Below are 26318 nucleotides of genomic sequence, written 5' to 3'. Positions count from 1 at the left end.
CGCTTGATTATAGTTGGCCAGTGGTGGTACGCAATCTGTGATCAGGATTATGGAGAGCTCCCTAGGTAAGGAGAACACACAGCATTTGACCACGAGGTGAACGATGTCTGGGGAACAAAGCTGCCATATCGAAGACCACCGAGAGTTTATCATGAAACATTCACCTCCACCTTTCGTCTTTTCCAAACCAGCAGTTTGGTCCTTTTGGTAAAGTTCAAAGTAAATTTTATTATCAAAGTACCCTGAGATTAATTTTCTAGTGGACATAGTCAATAAATTTACAGAATAATAACCATAACAAAAGCAATGAAATGTCTTTTCCAAATCAGCATTTCAGTCCACATGGAAAACCGATTAAGTCTTCCAGTTTGACCACTGTGTTTAGTATGCTGGGAGACAGCCAAGCTCGGTAAGACGGAGTACAACAGTCCCTCATTTCTATTCAATCGAGCAATCTCACCCTCAGATCGTCAATTTTGCTTTCCAACAACTGCACATTTGCTAGCAAGATGCTGGGTAAAGGAGACCTCATACTTCTGCGTTTCAGCCTGGCTTGGAGTTCTCCCCTCCTGCCTAGCTTCCAGCCATGGCAATGAACCTTCGTCCGCTTAAAGGGCCATACCTGACAAGACCTTCAGACAATAGTGAAATCTGTAGATCATTAAGTTGATTTAGAGGGAAACTTATGTAACCCTTACCCACAGGCTGGTATATGTCTAGGGGAAAAAAGGAGATCCAGCCACTCTCCAACCCACCTCCCGTACACGCAGGTGCTGTGAGAATCGAGTTAATGCCTCGCGCCCGCCAACAGTATCAAACCCACAACAAATACCGTTATGAAATACACTTTAAAGAGTTTACTAAAATTAAAAAAATAGTAGGCAATACAATATATATATAAGGAAAAAAACAAAAGGCGCCAACTTATCAAAGTTCAGTCTGTTTAGTGCACTCGTTGGAGCTCAATCAACGAACCAATCGACCCATCCGGCCGTCGCACCTGGGACCACCCCGGTGGTCTTACGAGCAGTCCAGCACACGTCCACCTTCCTCAGCGTCTTCCTCGGCCTCTCCCAAAACCCCTCCCCCAAGTTCCCAGCATCACAAGACACAATGACATTCCCCATTGATTAACAAATGAATACAATTACCATATCAGCCATTCTAAAGTGAAACAACGGCTAGAGAAACACTTATCCGACAAAGAAACATTCCTACTTGTAACAAACCAAAGAGGCCATTTTGAGTAACATACCCAGGACATTGTACATTCTCTCCCCGCCAGCAAATGTCATGCCCTCATGGCATTACTAGAGGTCCCCAAAGCTTCTTGCAACACACAAAACCCAACCCAGGTGCAGAAAGCAGTGACATAACTACCCAGAGCAGTAGAAATCACACTCGGTTCTCCCGGTACCACATATGTCAACCGCTCCGGGGGGGCGCCTAATCCTCTGAGATCTCCATACCCCTTCTGCCCCACTGGGCTCCCTCGTCACCTGCGAACCCACTGTCTCGGACACCCCAGGTCTACCTGACAGACCCGCACCCCCTTCCTCACAGGGGTCCTCCCTCACCCGAGATCTCTCCGGCTCACGCTCAGGTTCCACCCTCTCTCCCACCAATGTAGGCTGCCTCTCCATCTGACCCTCAAGACCTTCCCTCCTCTCACCCAATTCAGTATGGGAAGGGCCAGGAGCCTCCTCTCCTGGTACTGGAGCACCAGCGAATGGGAACAGGACCCACTCATCTGAGTCGTCCTCCTCTGAATCGGTAGCCATTCCCGGGTGAGGGACCCGTCCCCGCTCTTCAGCAGCGGGCTCTTCCCGTTCTCCACTCCCTCGCAGAGTCCTTGTACTGGGCGTAACCTCCCACTCGGGCTCCTTATCCACCTGCACCGCTTGACCCAGTGGCAGCAGGTGATTCCTATGGAGTACCTTGATAGGCCCTTTGCCATCCTCGGGTTTCACCCAGTAAACTGGCAGGTTCGGCATCTGGCTCTCTATTACATAGGGGCTGGCCGCCCATCGATCTGCAAACTTGTGCTTACCAGGGAGTCCCAAATTCCGTAAAAGGACCCGATCGCCCGGTAATAATTGTACAAACTTCACCTTTCGATCATACCGCATCTTATTCCTCTGATTTTGTTTGGTAGCCGCCGCCTCGGCCAACTCGTACGCCCGCTGTAACTCCCTCTTCATGTCGGACACGTACTTTAGATGGGACTTCCCGGGAAATTCACCCACTCCACCTCCAAAACTCACGTCAATGGGCAACCTCGCTTCCCGCCCAAACATCAGATAATAGGGCGAATACCCTGTAGCATCATTGCGAGTACAATTGTAACAGTGAACCAATTGTCCAATATGACGACTCCACCTGCTTTTCTGCCCAATCTCCAGCGTCCCGAGCATATCCAACAGGGTCCTGTTGAATCTCTCTGGCTGAGGATCTCCCTGTGGGTGGTAAGGGGTAGTCCTGGATTTCTCAACCCCAAGCATAGTCAGTAATTCCTGGATAAGGCGGCTCTCAAAGTCCCGCCCCTGATCACTATGGATTCGCCTGGGAAGGCCGTAATGCACAAAGTACTTCTCCCATAACACCTTCGCCACTGTCGTCGCCTTCTGATCCTTGGTGGGAAATGCCTGAGCATAGCGAGTGTAATGATCGGTGATGACTAATACATTCGCTGTGTTGCTGGTGTCAGGCTCAATCGACAGGAAATCCATACATACCAGGTCCAAAGGTCCCGCACTCTGCAAGTGCGACAGTGGAGCCGCCAACGCTGGCAGGGTCTTCCTCTGGATGCAACGACGGCATCCCCTACAGTATTCTTCGACGTCCCCCCTCATCCGGGGCCAGTAGAACCGGTCTTTGAGTAATCCATATGTCTTTTCCACCCCCAAATGTCCAGAATCATCATGTAAGGCCTGGATACAGCCTGGCGATACTCCTCCGGCAGGACCAGTTGCCAACAGCGGGGTTGGTCCGGAGGCGTCGTTACCCGGTACAAGATTTTGTTCTTTAACTTCAACCGAGACCACTCCTTCAACAACAGAGGCACATATGGGTGTTTGCCTTCTCAGCCAACGCCCCATCCCCCTTCTCGACCGCTCTCCACACTGTGCCAATGCCCGGGTCATTTTGCTGAGCAGTTGCCACTTCCCCCGGACTCAGTTCCGGCAACTGTTTAGTCCCCAGAGCGGTCAGGTCACAGTAAACTAGGGGTATGGCGTCGTCAAAAACCCCCAAATGGTCCACGGCTCGTTCCAGCCTCCCTCTTCCCTTGGCCTTCACGGTGATAACAAACTGACACATCGCCTTCACTCCAGGGGCAGGGACACTCTCCCACTCCTCGTCCCTCTCCTCCACCCCCGGCTCCCAACGAGACAATGCATCCGCATCGATATTCTTGCTTCCGGGGCGGTACCTCAGGCTGAAATCATATACCGACAATGCCGCCAGCCACCGATGTCCTGTGGCATCCAGCTTCGCCGAAGTCAAAATATAAGTGAGAGGATTGTTATCCGTTCTCACCTCAAACTTGGCTCCGTAAAGGTAATCGCCCAGCTTGTCCACCACCGCCCACTTCAGCGCCAGGAACTCCAACTTGTGAGTGGGATAGTTTCTCTCAGATGGCGACAAGCTTCGGCTGACAAAGGCTACCGGCCTCAATGCTTTGCCATGCTCCTGGTACAGAACAGCCCCAAGATCCTCTCGGCTGGCATCCGTGTGCAGCACATATGGCTTCTGGGGATCGGCAAAAGCCAACACCGGGGCCTGGGTCAGTGCCCTTTTCAAAGATCGGAACTCCTCTTCACATTGATCATCCCATCTCGAGCCAAAAGGTTCCGCCGGTTCCAGTATCCTCCAGCATCCTGCCTCTGGTTCCCCGTCCTCTTCTTCCCCACCGGGGGATAGCCACACAACAGCTGAGTCAACGGGTGACACACTTTGGCATATCCTTTCACAAATCGCCGGTAATACCCACAGAACCTCAAAAATGAGCGCAGAGCACCCACTTTCTGGGGTCTCGGCCAGGTGGTCACGGCCTCTATCTTGGTTGGATCAGTAGCCACTCCCTCTCGCGAAATGATATGGCCAATGTAGTTAACCGACGACTTGCAGAACTGGCATTTGTCCAGGGAAAGCTTCAACCTTTCTTCATTAAGCCGGCCCAACACCTTCAACAGCCTCTCCTCATGTTCCTCCAAAGTCGATCCAAACACTATCAAATCGTCCAGGTACACCAGCACCTCCAACAGATTCATATCCCCCACAGTTCTCTCCATGAGCCTCTGGAAGGTGGCTGGGGCTCCGGATATGCCTTGGGGCATTCGTTCGAACTGAAAGAACCCCAGCGGGCAGATAAAAGCCGTCTTCTCTTTATCGGCCGCACTCATCGGGATCTGGTAATACCCACTTCTTAAATCCAGCACACTGAACCACTTCGCACCGCTCAGACAGGCCGACGCATCCTCGACTCTTGGGACAGTATATTGATCAGGGACAGTTCGCCGATTCAACGTCCTGTAGTCAACACACATGCGCACTCGCCCATTCTTCTTCCGTGCCACCACTATTGGGGACGCATAAGGACTTCGAGACTCAGCTATGATTCCGGCCTCCTTCAACTTGCACAAGTGCTGTCGCACGTCCTCAACATCTGCCGGAGCCAGCCGCCGGGATCTCTCTTGGAACGGGGTGTCCTCCGTCACCCGGATGGTGTGGCGAGTGCTTTTGGAGCAGCCAACATCAAACTCGCCCCGAGAAAAAACAGCTTCCATCTTCAGCATCTTCTCCACTAGCCTGCGTTTCCACTCCGGCGACACTGGGGAATCCCCGAAGTTAAAGGCTTCAGCGGTCAGCTCCCTTCGATGCTCCGATCCCTCCCCGTTAGGGGTCCGCACTGGTGCGCTGGACATTACCGTCACCGGGAACAGATGTGCCAGCGGCATTCCCCTCTTAAAGGTGATTTCTCTTGCCGTGGTGTTCCTGACACTTATAGCTATGTGCCTCGCATGTACCACCCCTGGTCTCTGCACTTCGGGCCTCACCAGCGCCCCCGCCGGAAATCGTGTCTCCCCTTCAAGATCGTCTGGGGCGTCTACTAACAGGGCTTCTCCCGTCGGCACTCCTGGGAATCTGGGGGTCCCCATCACTAGGGCTACCTCCCCGGGTCGGATCACCTTGGGCCTCGCCTGCGTACACCACACCGTCCCTCGTTTACACTCCGGGTCCAGCCCTTGGGAGGCAACCCCTTCTGCGAACACTGCTCGAAACACTGGATGCACCGAGAGGGTCTCCAGAAAGTCTTCCCCCCCTTTCTCCTTACAAGCTCCCAGGAGCCGTCGCACAACTGGGGAGTTAGTCCCCACCAGGAGGGCAGCACCACCGGTTTCCACCGGGTCAGGACACACCAACACCAACGTCTCAATAGCTTCCGACACTCCCACATCGCCCTCCGAGAACTCCAATCTCACCGATAGGTACCCATCGTAAGGGTAGTCACCCTTGCTCACACCCCAAATCTGCAGGGCGTCAAATGGTGTTACGGGCAAATGCTTTAGATATTGATTGTAGAAAGACCGGTACAATAAGGTCACCTGCGATCCCGTATCAAGAACTGCTTTTGCGTAAATTCCCTCTATCCGTAGACCCACACTGGCACGGGGTCCTACCAGCCCATCCGGAACAGAGGCGTGGGCACCCGGTGGTCTTCCGACTGATCTTTGGGAACGTGTTCTTCCAGAGGCTCCAGTCCGTTCCCTCACTGAGCCTCTCCTAAGTTTCCCGACACCTCTCCCTTTTTAGTCATAGGGGGGCTTGTCCTCCGCGGGACTCCTTGTCTCTCACAATCCCACCTAAAGTGACCCTCCTCTCCACAGCTATAGCACACCCTCGGCCTTCCACAGTCCCGCCTGAAATGCCCCTCTTTCCCACAGTTAAAGCACACACTGCCGGCCGCCCCTCCTCTCCCAGGACGGCTCCTGCTCCCAATCCACTGCACTGATCGCCCCTGAGAGTAGGTACCTCCCCTGTCCCTCCCCTCCAAAGGGGGTTCCCTACTCCCCGGGGGATTGTCATTCCTCCACTCAGCCACCACTTCCTGTATCGCTGAGGATTGCTCCCGTAGGCCCGTGCCCCTTTTCCGCCCCAACGCTCTCTCTTTCTCTCGCACCTCTCTAATCAGTTGCCCAAAGGACGGAGGGGGACCTTTCCTATAAGCCTGCCGGATAGACCTCGCCACCTTGTCCTCCTCCAGAGAGCCACTGAATAGCTGACTCATCCTCACGCTAGCCACGTCAGTCGCCTTCACTACCCCCCGGCGCCGCAGCCCCGAGAGCATCCCCTCCATCCTAAATATGGAGAGCTTTTCCCCTCTCCATTGTTCCAGGCGTTGAAACTCTGCTAAAAGCAGCCAGGGTTCCCCTGACAACCCAAACGCTCCCTCCAAAACTTCTAGGCAGTCCTCCACTGAGGCCCCAGGCTTCTCAGCTTTCAACTCCCGGATGATTTTGGCTGCTAAACCCCTCAAACTTCCCACCAATCGCTGCCTCTTCTCCTCCTCTGAGCCTGGCCACTCCTCTAACATCAAAGACGTATGCTCGATCCAGGTCTCATAGTCCACCTCCCCATCCGGAGTAGGCTTGGCTCCGGAGAACACCCCCAGCTTCAGCCGTGACCTCTCGGCCACCCCCACCAGGGAATTAAGTGCGGCTGCCAGCTCCGAGGCTTCCACCCTACCTGGGGAGCGGGGCTTAGTCACGACTCCCTCCTCCCACCTCCCTTTACTAGTGCCGGGCACCTCTCTGGGGTCCACCTCTAGCTCTAACTCCTCCTCCGATGTCTCCTCAGCCTCATCCTTGTAGAAGTGGAGCCCCCACGGCCCCTCCTCCCCCGGTACACTGACCGTCGCTGGCAGTTCCACCGTCCTGACTTCAGCACTCGTACGAACCAACACCCAGCTAGACTCTACCTCTTTACCACACCGTCTAGCTACCAATTCTACCTGCCCAATACCCTTCACCGAACTTAAACCCCGCACTATCGCGTCTCCCGAAACGCGAAAATCCACTCCGCTCACTACGCATGCGTACTGTACTGGTACACCTTCAAACTGGCACCAACAAACTTATCTCTGTCCATTTCCGCTCTGCTGCCTGCGCGATTCCACAGCCCCTGACAATCCAATCCGGGACGAGCACCCCACAAATGTAACCCTTACCCACAGGCTGGTATATGTCTAGGGGAAAAAAGGAGATCCAGCCACTCTCCAACCCACCTCCCGTACACACAGGTGCTGTGAGAATCGAGTTAATGCCTCGCGCCCGCCAACAGTATCAAACCCACAACAAATACCGTTATGAAATACACTTTAAAGAGTTTACTAAAATTAAAAAAATAGTAGGCAATACAATATATATATATATATATATATATATATATATATATATATATATAAGGAAAAAAACAAAAGGCGCCAACTTATCAAAGTTCAGTCTGTTTAGTGCACTCGTTGGAGCTCAATCAACGAACCAATCGACCCATCCGGCCGTCGCACCTGGGACCACCCCGGTGGTCTTACGAGCAGTCCAGCACACGTCCACCTTCCTCAGCGTCTTCCTCGGCCTCTCCCAAAAACCCGCGAAAACCCCTCCCCCAAGTTCCCAGCATCACAAGACACAATGACATTCCCCATTGATTAACAAATGAATACAATTACCATATCAGCCATTCTAAAGTGAAACAACGGCTAGAGAAACATTTATCCGACAAAGAAACATTCCTACTTGTAACAAACCAAAGAGGCCACTTTGAGTAACATACCCAGGACATTGTACACTTATTACTGCAGATTGCAGTGAGTAATTCGAAAGAGGTATAGTTAACAACATATTTAGAAGTATTGTCTGCAGTCCAGAGAACTTTGCTGTGGTTCACCAGCACCAGAGTGATGTCATTCTACATTAACTCACACTGCAAGAGCACAACAAATTTTGCTGACTTCTGCATCTAGGACTATGGCAATAAAATCCTGACAGCCAGCAAGTTCCAGACATCATCCTGGAATGTCCATCTTAGAATACAAGGATGGAGTATCAGGTGAGGTTGTGTGGCTATGATCAGAGATTAAGGGAGCTAGGGCTTTATTCTTTGGAGAGAAGGAGAATGAGAGGAGACATGATAGAGGTGTACAAGATATTAAGAGGAATAGACAGAGTGGACAGCCAGCGCCTCTTCCCCAGTACAAGAGGACATGGCTTTAAGGTAAGGGGAGGGAAGTTCAAGGGGGGTATTAGAGGAAGGTTTTTCACTCAGAGAGTGGTTGGTGTGTGGAATGCACTGCCTGAGTCAGTGGTGGAGGCAGACACACTAGTGAAGTTTAATAGACTACTAGACAGGTATATGGAGGAATTTAAAGTGGGGGGTTATATGAGAGGCAGGGTTTGAGGATCAGCACAACATTGTGGGCCGAAGAGCCTGTAATGTGCTGTACTATTCTATGGACCAGGACTTTAGTCCTTGGAGCTTAGGAGATGGAAGGGTAAACTTACAGAGCTGTATAAAGTCAAGAGAAAAGAGAATCAAAAAATAAAGTACAAAGGTTTAAGGTGAAAAGGAAAAGACTTGAAAGAGACCTGAAAGACAACCTTTTTCCATCCAGAAGGTAGTTCCAGAAGGAACGAGGAAATGGGAAAATTGTGTTGTGATTTACTAAGATATCAACACAAGACAATACATAACAGTACTGCTGAAATGAAATCTGAAATACAATTAAACCCACATCGTTTTCACCCTATGGCTAGTTACAGTTTTAGTATATTCAACTTTTCATTCAATGCTTAAATGGAATGAGCTGCTAAAGGAAATGGTTGAGGCAGATACAATATCACTTAAATGACTCTTCGACAACTACAAGGATAGAAAGGTTTCGAGGGATGTGGACCAAATGTGAACAGCTCAGATGAGCATCTTGGTCAGCATCAATAAATAAGACTGAAGGGCCTGAATTCCTCCATCATTCTACCACAAGGCATTCCAGACCCTAACCAATCACTGTAAAAATTATTTCTTCACAACACTTTTTGCTCTTTTGCCAAATCCCTTCATTCTAAGCTCAATTCTTAACCCTTCCGTCAATAGAAATAGCAGATCTGCTGTCAACTTCCCAATTTCAAAGGCATTAACTCCAACTTCTCTAGTTTGTCCTCATAAATAAGAGCCCGTATTCCTAAAATAATTTTGGTAAATTTTCTCAGCTATGCATAGCTCCCATTTTTGACAGGCCTTATTTCTGAGTGGAATGTATATTAGAATGTTGGCAAGGATTTTAAATATGTTTATTTCTAAGCAAAGCTTTGCATCTAATTTTCCAAATACTTTAGACATTACATTCTTCATACTAACAATGTTAAATTCCTTTCCAACTGACTCATTGCCGAATTCCATTTAAAATTATATTTGTGCTAATAAGCATAGTCCTCCCTACAAAATCCCTTATTAATGAACCCACACTTTGTACAACAGCAGGAATTTTATACAATCTGAAGCCACAAACAGTTATTTGAATTATGAACTACATATCCAGTTTTACCCAGTTTATCCTCAGAGCAAATGATGTAGAATGCCATTCTAATCCCACTGTTCTCAAAATAATCAATTCAAGGTGCTGAAGAGCTAAAAATCAGATTACCTCCTCCTCTTCCTGCCTTTTCTGTGCTGCTGCTTCCTTTTCCTTTTTTAGTTGGAACTCCTCCTGTGCCTTCTTTTCTTTCTCCAACCATTCTAAATGCAAACGCTCCCTATAGAAGAAAAAACAGTTATCAAAACAAGACCATAACAGCAGTGCTGAACTGGAATTGGAAATACAACTAAACCCACCATTTTCACCCTATGGCTAATTACAGTTATAGTATAATTACCTTTTTATTCAATATAATTTATCACTTCAATTGAAACAGAAAATATACATTCCTTAATTACTCAGATGGAGACGGAGAAGAATTGATGGAGATGATGAATACTGATAGTGGACACTTATCTATCATTTCTGAAACCCAAGACTACAAGAAAATATTGCTAAAGGAGTCAATATGGCCCTTTATCACTATTTAGCAAGATGATGCTGATCCTGGAAGACAATCACCTCACTCAATCCTTTCATCACTCAATTCTCCTTGAGTCCAAGGAGTCTCCTGATCTTAACTGAATGTACTCCATACCTGAAATTACAAAAAAATTAACTCCCAAAGTAATTTTTCATCTTGCTTCTAAAATGTTCCAAGTACGTTTTCTAATTTTATACACTCAGCACCTATTTATCCTGTAATACCTTTTTAGAATTAAGCTTTAATGATATCTTCTCACATTCATCTGAACCCTAAGCATGCTGTATCATTCTATTAACTATTGTAGATGTGAATTACCGTCATCCAGTTATCAACCCAATTATTCTCTGATCCTCCACTTTGAAAGCACACTTGGACATCAAAACTAAATTCACCATGCTGTCCAAGCCATAATAATCCCAGTAGATCGAAACTCTATCACGACTTTGTGTATACTTATTAATAGAATCAAACATTCTCCCAGGTACAAGTTATCATTTTTCATCTTCATCTCAATTGTAAATTGCTGATCCCTTGTACTAGCACCTACCATCATAGTTCTAATCTCCTCCACTAGAAGTATTCAAATAACACCCATCTTGTCTTGCCCTTTCTGAATCTTATGAATATCAGATACCTCCAGAGCTTCTGTCATTCAATTCAACTTACCCTCAAGGGACAATCCCATTCACTGTAGGAAGTGAATTTGCTGAAACTATTGCTTGCTAGCTGCCTCAAAGCAAGGTAATCACCCCTAAATACGGAGGCCACAAATTTATCCAGTACTTCAACACAGTATTGCTGTAGGGTAACTTCCTAAGCACTGTACCTACACCCTAGGCCTTAATTACTGGGAACACCAGCTTTACATTCATTGCACAATATCCGGGATTTCTGATCAATATCTAGATAACACACACTGGAGGAGCTCAGGTCAGGCAGCATCTATGGATGGAAATAAACAGTCAACGTTTCAGGCCAAGACTCTTCATCAGAGCTGGAAAGGAAGAGGAAAGAAGGTGGAGAAGGGAGGAAGTACAAGGTGGAAGGTGCTAGGTGAAACCAGGAGAGTGGGCGGAGCGAAAGAAAGAGCTGAGATGTTGATTGGTGAAAGAGATAAAGGATTGGAGAAGGGGGGAATCTGACAGGAAGGGACAGACTATGGAAAAAAGGTAAGGGGGAGGAGCATGAGGGAGGTGATGGGCGTTAAGGAGAGAAGGTGTGAAGGGGAAACAGGAATGGGGAATGGTGAAGGGGTGGGGAGGGGGCAATTACCAGAAGTTCAGAAATCGATGCTCACGCCATTAGACTGAGGCTACACAGACAGAATACAAGGGTGTTGCTCCTCCAACCTCAGTGTGGCCTCATCATGACAGTGGAGGCAGTCGTGGACTGACATGTCGGAATGGGAAGTAGAATTGAAATGGCTGGCCACCAGGAAACCCCGCTTGTTGTGGTTTAAATTGAAGGTGCTCGAAGCAGTCTCCCAATCTACGTAAGGTCTCACCAATATACAGGAGGCCTCGCTAGAAGCACTGATACAGTATATGATTCCAACAGACTCACAGGTGAAGCGTCGCCTCACCTGGAAGGAATGTTTGGGTCCTAAATGGTAGATGGTAGTGAGGGAGGAAGCACAGGGACAGGGGTGGCACCTGTTCAGCTTGCTGGGAGGGAGATCAGTGGGGAGCAACAAGCCGATAAGGGAGTCACATTGGGTGAGATGCTTATGGAAAGATGTGCTTGGTGGTGGGATTCCATTGAGAGATTGCAGAAGTTACGGAGAATTATGTGCAGGATATGGAGGTTTCTGGGGTGGTAGGTGAGGACACAAGGAACCCTATCCTTGGTGGGGGGGCAGGTGGATGGGGTGAAGGCAGATGTACGTGGAATGGAAGAGATGTGGGTGAGGGAGGCAATGATGGTGGAGGAAGGGAAGCCCTTTTTTGAAGAACACCTCTGTAGTTCTGGAATGAAAAGCCTCATCCTGAGAACAGATTCTGGATCAGTTCCTTCGTCTCCACTGCATCTGGTAATTGCCACCCTGCTTCATCATTCCCCATTCTTGTTCCCCTCTCACAACTTCTCTTTTTACCTGGCCATCACCTCCCTCTGTTGCTCCTCCTCTTCCCTTTTTTCCATGCACTTTATCTCTTCCACCAATAAAATTCACCCCCTCCGGGTTTCACCCATCACCTGATACCTTGTACTCCTTCCTCCCTCCATCCTTCCTTTCAGAATCAAAATCAGACTTTAATCGCCAAGTACCTGTGCACATACAAGGAATTTACTTCCGGCAGATGTTGTCTCTCTGCTTCCAGTCCTGGATGAAGGGTCTTAGCCTGAAATGTCAACAGTTTATTCCCATCCATAGATGCTCCCTGACCCCCAGCACCATGTGTATATTGCTCAAAATTTCCAGCATCTGCAGTACTGAGTATCTAATATTTTAAGATGGACCTCCAGATTCCAGCATCTGCACTCTCATGTGTCTCAGGTTTGTACAAATGGAACAAGAGTTCCTTATTCCTCAGATGTTACTATGTACACAGAGATCATGATGAAACTAGGGTAGTAAACAGAATATTGATACAGATTACTCCTAGCTGATTCCCATATTCAGACATTGCTGACACATAAAAAGATTACATTTTGATCTTTACGCTGTAATGCTACAAAAATCACCTCAGTTTAATTATTAGGCCAGCTCTTACAAAATACAGTACACATAGTACAAAAGAAAGACTTTGCCAACTATCTGGTCTTTTTAAGACAAAAATTAGTTACTGATTTGTTTTTAAAGTAGATTTCTACTAATATTTCCAATAACTTGATAACTGTCACTTTAATAAAAGTGAATGTAACTGTTTTTTCATTAAAAATGAAAATATCTTCACCACAGAAAAGCACTGACCTTTCAGCCTCCAACTCTTCTTCAGGCTCTTCTGCCTCTTCTACCTCATCTTCACAAACTAGTTCTGTAATTTGATGAATATAATTACATTCTTGAAACTTTACAAACAGATGCAAGTATAAAATTCAAATGCACAGTCAACAGGGTTAGTCATCCATTTAATTTTATATCTAGGTCACTAGTGACAAATCTCCAATAAGGCATTTCACAAAATCTGCTGTAATCACAGTTCTATAGAAATTCTCAAAAAGGTACTAAGAGGTTAACACTTTGGTACATGCCAGAATTATAGAAAAATACAGGACAGAAACAAATCCTTTGGCCCATCTATTCTATGCCAAAACCACTTAGAAACAGAAAGCCTACAGCACAATACAGGCCCTTCGGCCCACAAAGTTGTGCCAAACATGTCCCTACCTCAGAAATTACTAGGCTTACCTACAGCCCTCTATTTTTACTAAACTCCTTGTACCTATCTAAAAGCCTCTTAAAACACCATATAGTATCTGCCTCCACCACCACTGCTGGCAGCCCATTCCATGCACTTACTACTCTGAGAAAAAAAAAAATTACCCCTGACATCTCCTCCATACCTACTCCCCAGCACCTTAAACCCATGTCCTCTTGTGGCAACCATTTCAGTACTGGGAAAAAGTTTCTGACTATCCACATCATTAACGCCTCTCATCATCTTATACACCTCTGTCAGGTCACACTCATCGTCCTTTACTCCAAGGAGAAAAGGCCGAGTTGACTCAACCTATTCTTATAAAGCATGCTCCCCAATCCAGGCAACACCCTTGTAAATCTCCTCTGCACCCTTTCTATGGCTTCCATATCCTTCTTGTAGTGAGGCGACCAGAACTGAGCACAGTACTCCAAGAGGGCTCTGACCAGGGTCCCATATAGCTGCAACATTTCTTTAAAGTAATTCTTAATTTCTTTACTCAGAGTGTGGTAGCTGTGTGGAACAAGCTTCCAGTAGAAGTGGTAGAGGCAGGTTCGGTAATGTCATTTTAAAGTAAAATTGGATAGGTATATAGACAGGAAAGGAATGAAGAGTTATGGGCCGAGTGCGGGCCAGTGGGATTAGGTGACAGTAAGCATTCGGCACGGACTAGAAGGGCCGAGATGGCCTGTTTCCGTGCTGTAATTGTTATATGGTTATATAACATTACCTCTTGGCTCCTAAATTCAATTCCACGATCGATGAAGGCCAATACACCATATGCCTTCTTAACCACAGAGTCAACCTGCGCAGCTGCTTTGAGTGTCCTATGGACTTGGACCCCAAGATCCCTCTGATCCTCCACACTGCCAAGAGTCTTACCATTAATACTATATTCTGCCATAATATTTCACCTACCAAAATGAAACACTTCGCACTTATCTGGGTTGAACTCCATCTGCCACTTCTCAGCCCAGTTTTGCATCCTACCAATGTCCCGCTGTAACCTCTGACAGCCCTCCACACTATCCACAACAACCCCAACCTCTGTGTCATCAGCAAACTTACTAACCAATCCCTCTACTTCCTCATCCAGGTCATTTATAAAAATCACAAAGAGTAAGGGTCCCAGAACAGATCCCTGAGGCACTCCACTGGTGACAGACCTCCATGCAGAACATGACCCATCTACAACCACTCTTTGCCTTCCGTGGGCAAGCCAGTTCTGGATCCACAAAGCAATATCCCCTTGGATCCCATGCCTCCTTACTTTCTCAATAAGCCTTGCATGGGGTACCTTGTCAAATGCCCTGATGAAATCCATATACAGTACATCTACTGCTCTTACTTCATCAATGCGTTTAGTCACATCCTCAAAAAATTCAATCAGGCTCGTAAGGCACTACCTGCCCTTGACAAAGCCCTTGACTACTCCTAAATATACTATACCTCTCCAAATATACCTCTCAGGATATTCTCCATTAACTTACCAACCACTGAGGTAAGATTCACTGGTCTATAATTTCCTGGGCTATCTCTACTCACTTTCTTGAATAAAGAAACAACATCCGCAACCCTCCAATCCTTGGGAATCTCTCCTGTCCCCCTTGATGATGCAAGGATCATCGCCAGAGGCTCAGCAATCTCCTTCCTCGCCTCCCACAATAGCCTGGGGTACATCTAATCCGGTCCCGGTGACTTATCCAACTTGATGCTTTCTAAAAGCTCCAGCATATCCTCTTTCTTAATTTCTACATGCTGAAGCTTTTCAGTCTGTTGAAAGTCATCACTACAATCATTACAACTTTCCAGGATCTGTTTCCCTATCTACTCCTCAATATCCCTGTTACTATTGGGTGGCCTATAAAAAACACCCAGTAAAGTTACTGACCCCTTCCTGCTCCTAACCTCCATCAACATAGACTCTGTAGACAATTCCTCCATGGCATCCACCTTTTCTGCACCCATGACACTATCTCTGATCAACAATGCCACACCCCCACCTCTTACCTCCCGTCCTTTCTGAAACATCTAAAACCTGGCAATTGAAGTAACCAATCCTGTCCCTGAGCCATCCAAATCTCTGTAATGACCACCACATCATATCTCCAAGTACTGATCCACGCTCTAAGCTCATCCGCTTTGTTCACAACACTCCTTGTATTAAAATAGACACATCTCAGGCCTTTGGTCTGAGTGCGTCCCTTCTCTATCACCCACTTATCTTCCCTCTCGCACTGTCTACAAGCTTTCTGTACTGGTACCCTATATTGTATCTATATTGGTATTGCTCCCCAACTTTTCCTTCGCTACACTGATGACTACATTGGTGCTGCTTCCTGCACCCATGCTGAGCTCAATTTCATCGACTATGCCTCTAACTTCCACCCAGCCCTCAAATTCACTTGATCCATCTTGGACATTTCTCTCCCCTTTCTCGATCTCTCGGTCTCCATCTCTGGAGACAGACTGTCCACTGACATTTTCTATAAACCTACTGACTCTCATAACTACCTCAAGTATTCCTCTTACCACTCTGCCAAATGCAAAAATGCTATTCCCTATTCCCAGTTCCTCCATCTCCGCCGCCTCTGCTCCCAGGATGAGGCTTTCCGTTCCAGATCATCTCAAATATCCTCTTTCTTTAAGAATCTTGGTTTCCCTTCTGCCATCATCAATGACACCTCACCCGCATCTCCTCCATTTCCCGCACTTCGGCCCTCACCCCATCCTCCTGTCACCACAAAAGGGACTGTGTTCCCCTTGTCCTCACCTACCACCCCACCAGCCTCCAGATCCAGCATATTATCCTCCTCAATTTCCGCTACCTTCAACAGGACCCCACCACTAAGCACGTCTTTCCCTCTCTGCCCCTCTCCACTTTCTGCAGGGATCGTTCCCTCCGCAAATCCCTGGTCCACATGTCCCTCCCCACAGATCTCCCACCTGGCACTTATCCCTGCAAGCGTAAGTGCTACACCTGTTCCTACACCTCCTCTCTTACCACCATTCAGGGCCCCAAACAGTCCTTCCAGGTGAGGCAACACTTCACTTATGAGTCTGTTGGGGTCACCTATTGCATCCGGTGCTCCCAGTGCAGCCTCCTCTACATCAGCAAGACCCGACAAAGATTGGGGGAACGTTTCAAAGAGCACCACCGCTTTGTCCGCCACAACAGACAGGATCTCCCGGTTGCCACTCACTTCAACTCTCCTTCACATTCCCATTCTGATATATCCATACATGGCCTCCTCTACTGCCATGATGAGGCCAAACTCAGGTTGGAGGAGCAACACCTTATATTCCTTCTGGGTAGCCTCCAACCTGATGGCATGAACATTGATTTCTCTAACCTGTTAATGCCCCCCTCCCCCTCTTACCCCATTCTTTATTTATTTCCCCCCTCCTTTTTTCCTCTCTCTGCCCCTCTCACAATCAGTCTTTGCCTGTTCTCCATCTACCTCTGGTGCTCCCCTCCCCCTTTCTTTCTCCCTAGGCCTCCTGTCCCACGATCCTTTCCCTTCTCCAGCTCTGTATCCCTTTTGCCAATCATCTTTCCAGCTCTTAGCTTCACCCCACCCCCTCCGGTCTTCTATCATTTCAGGTTTTCCCCTCCCCCTCCTTCTTTCAAATCTCTTACTATCTTTTCTTTCAGTTAGTCCTGACGAAGGGTCTCGGCCCAAAACATTGACTGTACTTCTTCCTATAGACACTGCCTGGCCTGCTATGTTCCACCAGCATTTTGTGTGTGTGGCTTGAATTTCCAGCATCTGCAGATTTCCTCATGTTTGCGAGGACATAAAGATCCTAGCCAGAGGCTCAGCAATCTCTTCCCTCGCCTCGTGGAGCAGCCTGGGGAATATTCCGTCAGGCCCTGGGGACTTATCCGTCTTAATGTATTTTAACAACTCGAACACCTCTTCTCCCTTAATATCAACATGCTCCAGAACATCAACCTCACTCATATTGTCCTCGCCATCATCAAGTTCCCTCTCATTAGTGAATACCGAAGAGAAGTATTCATTGAGGACCTTGCTCATTTCCACAGCCTCCAGGCACATCTTCCCACCTTTATCTCTAATCCGTCCTATCTTCACTCCCGTCAACCTTTTGTTCTTCACATAATTGAAGAATGCCTTGGGGTTTTTCTTTACCTTACTCACCAAGGCTTTCTCATGTCCCCTTCTTGCTCTCCTCAGCCACTTCTTAAGCTCCTTTCTTGCCACCCTATATTCCTCAATAGACCCATCTGATCCTTGCTTCCTAAACCTCATGTATGCTGCCTTCTTCTGAGAATGTGAAAAAGGTAAGGGGTACGTGTAGAGTGGCAAGCCAGCCAGGAGCTGATCGGTTGGCAGTCCAGGATCTGGCGTAAGCGATCAGCGGGCAGGTACGAGCGGGTTGAGACGGAAGGGCCCTCCGAGAGATTTTTCTTGATCTCCCTCTCCCTCTCTGACTCCCCATTCCGACCCCTTCAGCTCCGGCTGACCATCCTACGGCCTCCACGGACCAAATGGAGAACCTCAGTTGGGAGACACAGATAACAAGTGAGAACTACAAAGATGTTTGGGGTTCGAGTCCCCTGGTTTACAAAGTTTGGGGTTCGAGTCCCCTGGTATAGGAAGCAGGGTTAGAGTCCCTGCGTGGGGTTTGGGGTTGGAAGCTCCGGAGCAATTCATATTTAATTTGATTAAGGTCTGGTCCCAACATCTGACTGAAACCGCATCCTGCCTTAGACTGGTTGTTAATAGCAGAAATCTGCCACGCGAAGGTCAGGACACTGAAGTGGATGCGAGAGTAAGTTATCAAAATGGGCCAGACTCTAGATAAATCAGGACCAAATACGCCATTATGGAAAATGTTAAAGAATTCCCTGAAAACTAGACAGAGTTACGGAGACTGAGCGCGCGGATGAACAAGAAGTTGGGAAAATGACTAGGGGGAACTTGGGATCTTGAGAAGTGTAAACGAGCAGAGAAACAGGTGTGGCGACAAAACGTTTCACAGAAATGGAAAGATCTAATTACACGTTGGTATACCATGGCCAGCAGACTTAATGAGCGCTCCCGCCAGACCTCCTGGGAGGTGAACGCAAAAAATAGAAAGATATCCATCAATGATAGTGACGGAAAACCCAGGGGCTGGCCGGTACTGAAGGCCTTATGTGAAATCTATGATAAACAGCATAGAATTGATGATCATAATGTACAATTTGGTGATAAAAGGCCAGTTCCGGATATGACTGGGCTACAGACCCTATTTGACCCTAATGAGGACACTGAGAAGGAGCAGCAGCAGCAGGTCCCTTCGCCTGCGAGGGCTGCGAATCCCGTCCCGCCTGTACCTTCGGAGCCTTCCGCTCCCCTGTGCCCTTGACCCATGATCACCCCCCCTCCATACACTCCCGACCCCAAGCCCACGGTTCACTGACCCCGTTGCGGCCCGTACCCGAGCCAAAACCAGGAAGGGGAACACACACAGTACTAAACCTGCGACCCCTAAGAACCGCATGACTCATAAATGGATTACAAGACGGAACCTCTATGTGGGTGACAGCCCATTGATAGACCCCCAAGGGGACGAGTTTGACCCTGACTGTACCCCCTCCAGTGATGATATTGACCCCGAGGATAATCCTGACGCAGCCGTTGCTCAGAAGTACCCCGATTGGCCCTACCCCGCTAAAGATCTGGGTGGATCCAAGCCCCCCCACCCCCCCCCACCCCGACAGATGTCAATGTGAGAGGTCCCTAAACCTCGTCACAATCCAGCCCAGGCTGAGGATGCTGTGCAAAATCCCTTGACGGTTTCTGTGTATACCCCTTAGTGATGCAGGGCGCTCCGGACAGAAAGCAGAAACCAGAGGAGGTCATTGAATATTTGCTGAGTACTATTAAGAGCTACCGGGCAACCCTGAGGGATCTTTTTAGTTTATGCTGTATGGCCCTCACCATTACTGAGGCAGAACAATGGCATGCTAATTTGGGGGATAATGGCCCATTAGAAACCTACGAGGATTTGGAATGGGAGGTCCCCGGCAAAAGGAAGCAAAACGGAATGCATCTGCCGAGCTCTCCGAAGGGCTCTGCAACAACCTTTAAATCTCACTAGGGTGAGAGACACGGCCGAAAAAGGAAGAGGACGGTCCTGACTTTTTTGACCGTTTCTGCTCCATTTATGCTGCGGATGTGGCATTTAACACTGGACAGCCTTCCCCACACTTTAATGCCATCCTTATCCAGTGCCTCCCAGACGAGGTCTCAAAGGCCATAAAGACACACACCTTAGACTGGACTGACAAAACCAGAAGCCAGATGTGACACCTGGTAACCCATTTCTGGGCGCAGGGCAAGTCTGTGCCGATTCTCGTTAAACGAGAAATGATACAGCGTCCTCCCCGTGTTGACGGGGGAACAGGGTATCCGACGGAATCTGTTGTGTATCCCCGTGGGTGGGTAGATGACTATGGAAATGGGCATTAAGACCATCCAAATGGACAGTACAGACCTGCCCGTCGACCCTTCCCCAGGGGACCCCAGCGCCTGCCCAACAGAATGCCGCCGCCAACAGACTACTGTTTCGCTTGCGGCGAGAGAGGCCACTGGCAGCGGTATTGCTCCCGAAGGACTGACGCCTGCCCTCCTCGTTTCCCTGCGCTGGAACCCTGGGATAGGGGTCAACCTGGACCCCCGCAGAATAGGCCCTTATACAACCACCAACCCTTTCCGACAATGACGGGAGGCGGGCGAGTGGGATTCTCAAGGCTATCCGCGCAATCTGCCGGTTCTCTCTCAGTCTGCAGAGGACGAACCAATTTTTCACCTCTGGGCCACCTCGTCCACCCTGGACCGTGATATTTGCATTCGATACACCTTCCCCCCTTTCCGACTCCCCTTTTCGGGATTGTCAGCTCTGGTGCAGGAGTTCCAGATGACCGAAGAACTCCCCACTTGCTATAACCACTATGAGTCTCTTATCAGATTTGTGGTAACCCCCAACTTGGGTGTCAACCTGGCAGAAAGGGACATACTCTGTCGCTTCCATGTCACCGTCACCTGCACCAGTGATGGTCTCACCCTGACCGAACCTCCTACCCATTGGGCATTCTGGCTTCACGTTGCCCCGCAATGGTGGGCGTTGAACCTCGCCCACCTCCCCTCCTGCTCGCCAGTCGCCCTCGAGCCCCCATACACTCCCTATGTGACCCTTGCGTACGACCCTTCAGGACGCTCAGAAGTCTTGGCAGCCTTATTCGCCCCACACTTGGGAACTGAATTTCCAATTTCAGTCTTTGCCATTGTTGACTGCGGAGGCAGGCATAGCCTTAGCTGCCCATGTCCCCGACTTCCTGTGGCAGCAGTCCCCTGGAATAAGCCCTCATATAACCCTCCGTGTAAATGAGGGTCATGCAGCTAAGGAATTGGGCCCTGCCATCTTCAGGGTGCTGCAGCAGGCAGACCTTTCCCTGACAAGAAACCCACAGGAAGTGGAAAGTGATAGCATTCTTTTCTTCGACAAGCAATGTGACGCCTCAGGAACCCCACACCACCATCAGCCTCCGACTGACCCCTGCTGCGAACCCCCCCCCCCCCCCCCGAGATATGGGCAACCTCCAAGACCGACATAGGCCTAACCCCGCTAGCCAGATACAGGTAAAGCCCAACTCACGATTGCCCTGGGTCCCGCAGTACCCTCTCAAAGCGGAAGCCGTTCAGGACATCCACCCACTTATTACCACCTCCTTAGAACAGGGTGTCTTGGTCCACTGCCTTTCGCCCCGTAATACCCCAATCTTAGCAGTGCCAAGGCCCGGATGCCCCAAGTGGCGCCTTGTACAAGATTTAAGGGCAATTAATGACATAATCCCTCCCCTACATGCCGCCGTCCCCAACCATGCAACCATTCTGGACCAGATACCCGCCACTGCACGATGGTTCACCATTATAGATTTACAACACGCTTTCTTCTCCATACCCTTACCTGAGGATTCATGCTACTTATTCGCCTTCACTTTCCAGGATCACCAATACACCTGGACCTGACTTCCCCAGGGCTTTAGGGACTTCCCCACTATTTTCTCACAGACCCTTTGTGGCCAACTGAAAGACCTCACCTTCCCTAAAAACTCAGCGCTCATCCAGTACGTTGATGACCTGCTTTTGGCTAGCAACACTCAGCATGACTGTGAGGAGGACTCAAACTATCTCCTCCATGCCCTACATTCCCTGGGGTACTTGATTTCTCTGACAAAGGTAAAACAAACGCAGATACAGGTGAAGTTTTTAGGTGTCTTGCTTAGTGCCGCAGATCGAGCACTTACGGCCGACAGAACTTGACCCATAACCCAGACACCACCTCCACAAACTCCAAAGCAAATGCGTAAATTCCTTGGCCTAGTGAACTTTTGCAGACAATGGATCCCTAATGCTGCATGCCTGACTAAGCCGCTCACCCTTTAGCCTCTCCAAAGGCCGCCTCTCCCTTGATAATGGACGAGCACCAATCGGCTGCTTTTAACTCTCTTTAATTCTCTTTCTGCCCCACCTGCACTGGGTCAGCCACTGTATGACAGGCCTTTACAGCTCTACGTTTCCATTGTCAATTTATGTGCAACAGCTATTCTCACCCAGATACATGGGGACCGGCGGCATCCGGTTGCCTATTATTCAGCACCGCTGGACCCGGTAGCCCAGGGATACCCCCCGTGCACTCAAATACTTCCTGCCGTTTACCTTATGGTTACCACAACATCCAACTTAACCCTGCATCAACCAGTGACGGTCTACTCTTCCCATGCGGTAACTGCCCTCCTAACCATGCACCAAGCTCAACATTTCACTCAGGCGAGACTCAGCCAATTTTATCCATAATCCGTTGCTGACGTTTGCCTACTGTACCATACTTAACCCTGCTACCTTTGTGGATCACCCGCCCGACCTTCTATCCGAGCCTCCCCACTCCTGCGTAGAGCGAAACCACTTCCTCATTTCCCCGCGGCCAGACCTCCAGGACATTTGAGTTCGACAATCTGGACCTGATACTTTTTGTGGACGGCTCGTCCTTTGTCTCCCCGGACGGTGTCTGGCAATCGGGTTATACCATTGTGACCCCACACACCACCTTAGAGGCGGCAGCCTTCCACCCACCAGTCTCAGCCCAACAGGCTGATCTTTTCGCCCTCACTCGCGCATGCATCCTCGCCTCGGGTCAGACAACCAATATTTACACAGATTCATGCTATGCATTTGGGGTCGCTCACGATTTGGCACACTATGGGCGCAGCGGGGCTTCCAAACGTCGGCTGGCAAAAGCATTGACAATTTGCTCAAAGCCATCCAGCTCCCCAGGGAGCTTGCGATTATTAAATGTGCCGCCCAATTATCCGATGACTCTCCCGTTAGTAAAGGCAATGCCAGAGCAGACCTGGCAGCCAAGCCAGCCTCCTCCTCTAAAGCAGTAACTGTGGATTCGGCCCCACGCCTTCTGCCTGCCAGGCAGCCGGTTGATAGCCCAGGCATATCCGACATCACGCGATTACAGGGGGACGCCCCTGTGGCAGAAATTGAAGTTTGGAAAAAACATGGTTGTAATATTAATAACGCAACGGGCCTCTGGCAGACCCCAGCAGGCCAGATTTGTATTCCTGATACTCTCCTGCCTGTCCTGGTCGACCGCCTCCACTCTGACACTCACCTCAGCCAGGAGGGAATGTGTATGTTGGGTGTTAAAAACATGGTGGTCACCCAGTTTGAATGAGGCAGTGGAGAGATGGGCAAAGGGTTGCTTAATTTGCCAAAAAGTAAACCCGGGTAAATCTATTAGATGTGATAAAGGGTGCACCCCAACCCCAGCAGGACCGTTCGACACATTACAAATGGACTTTATCAGGTTACCTAAGGTGAATTGTTACAAGTACTGTTTAGTTATAATCGACGTCTTCAGTAAATGGATTGAAGCCTTCCCCACAATGAACAACAAGGCTTCCACAGTAGTGCGGATGCTACTGAAAGAAGTTATTCCTCGTTTTGGTATCCCACAAAGACTATCATCTGATAACGGCCCGCACTTCATTGGGAAAGTAAACAAAGAACTCTGTGAAATACTAAAGATTGAACAACAATTCCACTCTGCCCACCACCCCCGAGCCGCAGGAATCGTGGAACGTGCAAACGGCACCCTGAAGGACGAACTAACTAAATTGACCCTTGAAACAGGACTAAATTGGCTTAAAGTCCTTCCCCGGGACTGTATCATATGCGCATTACACCTCAAATCGGTACTGGGCTAACTGCTGCTGAAATAGTTTATGGGCGCCCAAACAGAACCCCATGGGGCAGTGACCACAACCCCCTGCCAATACAAGTAGATCTACAAATGGTGGGCGAGGAACTGTAGTGTTATCTCAAGCATTTGTCTCTTAAGTCCCTACACACACAGGTGAAGGAAGCCTCAAGACCTCTTCCTGACAGAGAAGGCGAGTGGCAGGGAGCAGAACCAGATTGTATGTTAATAAGGAACTGGGATCGACCCAAGCTGGGACCCCAGTGGAAAGGACCGTACCAGGTCCTCTTGCAGACTCCCTCTGCTGTCAAGGTGAAGGGACAAGAACGTTGGATTCATCTGAGCGATTGCAAGTGCTGGACCTCGGACTTGCTAGAAACCACACATAAATGAAGGAACTGACAAACGGACTTGATTGAACTGTTGTGTGCTTAAATTCCTTTTTCCTTGTAGTGTCACATTGTTGAAATTATGCTCTGGCGATGGAAGGTAGGATGCTCTTGGTTATCTATATTCTTTTAGGGACAGTGGCGTATAGGACAGAGGTTCAGGGATGGCTGGACGAGGAACCAAAACCCCTAAAAGGATCGAAGGGGGACATTTCAAGGCAGAAAAGGGATTGGGGCTTCCCCAAAGGCCCCACCCTTGAAAGACCCTCCTCGGAGTTTATAGGTGGCAACTATTTCCAAAACGTGCACAAATGGCTGTATGGCACTACAACCATCGTTTGCTGTCCCCACCCCGCCAGTGACTCCTCGCTCTTTACCGTTTTCCCGCACTGAGACCATGTTGATCAGCCCTTCCGATGTGCCCCCGCCAGCAAAACGTTGCCTGAGGGGAAGAGGGTGGAACTCACCTATGACTCTTCCACGGCCCCAGTCGCAGTTTCCCCTATCCAACAGGTGGATGAGAAAAAATCTCTGGTGAGAGGAGAATCCCAAACCCCCAAAGGGTGACCGAGTATATGAGAACTGCTACTTTGGAACAGGGTGGGGATGTTCAGACGTGTATGTCTCGAATGACGTCACCTGCCTCTCCAAGCCCTGTAGGAAAAGGGAGTGTCACCCCACCAAGTGTAGCCTTAGGGATATCTTGCTCTTGCCATGAGACACAGTGCCAGTCCCTGGCCAAGGGGGTGCAATTTCTTTGTGGGGAGGGGAACTGCACCCACCTCCGAGTCAACAATCAGGTATTCCTACGACCTGAATATCGCAGGGGTACCAAACGAGTGTACGCCCCTGCCGGTATAGCAGAATGAAGTGATACCATACACCTAAAGGGTGAGGGTTGCACTGAGACCATGTATACGCTCCCGGGGTATTTTTTCTTCTACAACAGCATTGCCACCAACTTCCTGGAGTACCCATACCCTTCCTCGGTGGCCTATGGCACCCTCCTCCTTCCTCCTTCCTTGCCCTGGAACTTGGGGTCCCTCATCCCACCCGCCTGGGAGGTACGAGAGGTCTCCCAGGAATTTTGAACAGATTACCAAGTCCTGACCACCCCAACTGCAGGTCAGGTGGTTGGATATGGTTTTTTCTCTTTGGGAGCATCAGGAGCCGCTATGGCGGCCCACAATCGGAACTATCTGGCCTGTGGTCTCATGAGCCTCGGGAACGCCACCAGGGGAGCATTAAGACTCATAAATGACAGCCTTAACCAACTGCAGCTCTTCTCCATGCAAAACTGCTGTGCACTTGATTATCTCCTCGCCAGGGAGGGAGGGCTCTGTGCTATTGTAAAGGACAAATGCATAATGGGGCTAGATGATGCTACCGCCAACATAACACGGTACATGAACAAAATAGATGAACAGTTAGGATCCATCAAGGAAGGAACAGGTTGGGCAGGGTGGGGGGACTGGGGACTAAGTGCGTGGAAGGACTGGTTGTTCAATGGGGCTATTTACACGCTGATGGCTATTATCAGGATTTTTGTCTCTATCGCCATTGTCAAATGTGTCCTGAACTGCATGATGGCCTCGTTAGGGAACCTGCTGCTGGCTAAGCCACTGATGGGAATGCAGGCAACTGGCGAGGCCACCAAACTCCTCGAACCTGCACCAGAGGATTTTCACGATATTGACAAGTGATCATTTCATGATCACAGGAGGGAATGAGAATGTGAAGAGGGTAAGGGGTACGTGTTGAGGGGGTGGGCGAGGGGTAAGTGTAGCAAAATACGTAGACAGGACAAGAGAGAGGTACGTCATTGAGGAAGTAAGGACAGGTAGCTAAAATAAGGTGCCAGGCTAGACGTGGAGACCACAAGGAAAAGGGAACCTGCGACCACAAGACAATGTGTTTGGCAAAGTATTTTGAGTTACATCTATTTCAAGTGTTTCGAAGTGTGTCTGTATTAATTCCAAGTATTACGCTTGAACATTTGATAATTCTGAGTATTTCGCGTGCTTAGCTATGCAATAGCCAATCAATTGATGAATTTGAATCGGTAACCATATTTGCGAATGTAGTACCCTGCTTCTGGGTATAAGTATGACCTTTGTAAACTGACAAATTGGGAGTTGGCTACCTTACGCCCGAAGTGCGTGGGGCTGCGAACT

At 48.9% G+C, this 26318-nt stretch overlaps 1 protein-coding gene across 2 annotated transcripts in view; it reads right to left on the bottom strand.

Annotated features, from left to right (window-relative positions):
• The window catches only part of zrsr2 (zinc finger (CCCH type), RNA-binding motif and serine/arginine rich 2), a 66924-nt gene that overhangs the window by 35652 nt on the left and 4954 nt on the right, over positions 1–26318 (bottom strand). For both annotated transcript variants that reach the window (XM_059967700.1, XM_059967701.1), the window contains exons 3-4: positions 13027–13090; positions 9698–9806 (exon numbers count right to left, since the gene is read on the bottom strand). In XM_059967700.1, the coding sequence (XP_059823683.1) occupies positions 9698–9806; positions 13027–13090 (173 nt within the window). The remainder of the gene's footprint in view (positions 1–9697; positions 9807–13026; positions 13091–26318) is intronic.

The sequence above is a fragment of the Hypanus sabinus genome, chromosome 4 (genome assembly GCF_030144855.1).
Source record: "Hypanus sabinus isolate sHypSab1 chromosome 4, sHypSab1.hap1, whole genome shotgun sequence".
Taxonomy (NCBI): Eukaryota; Metazoa; Chordata; class Chondrichthyes; order Myliobatiformes; family Dasyatidae; genus Hypanus; species Hypanus sabinus.
Note: the sequence above shows the minus strand (reverse complement) of the source record. Positions and strands in the feature narration are given on the sequence as shown.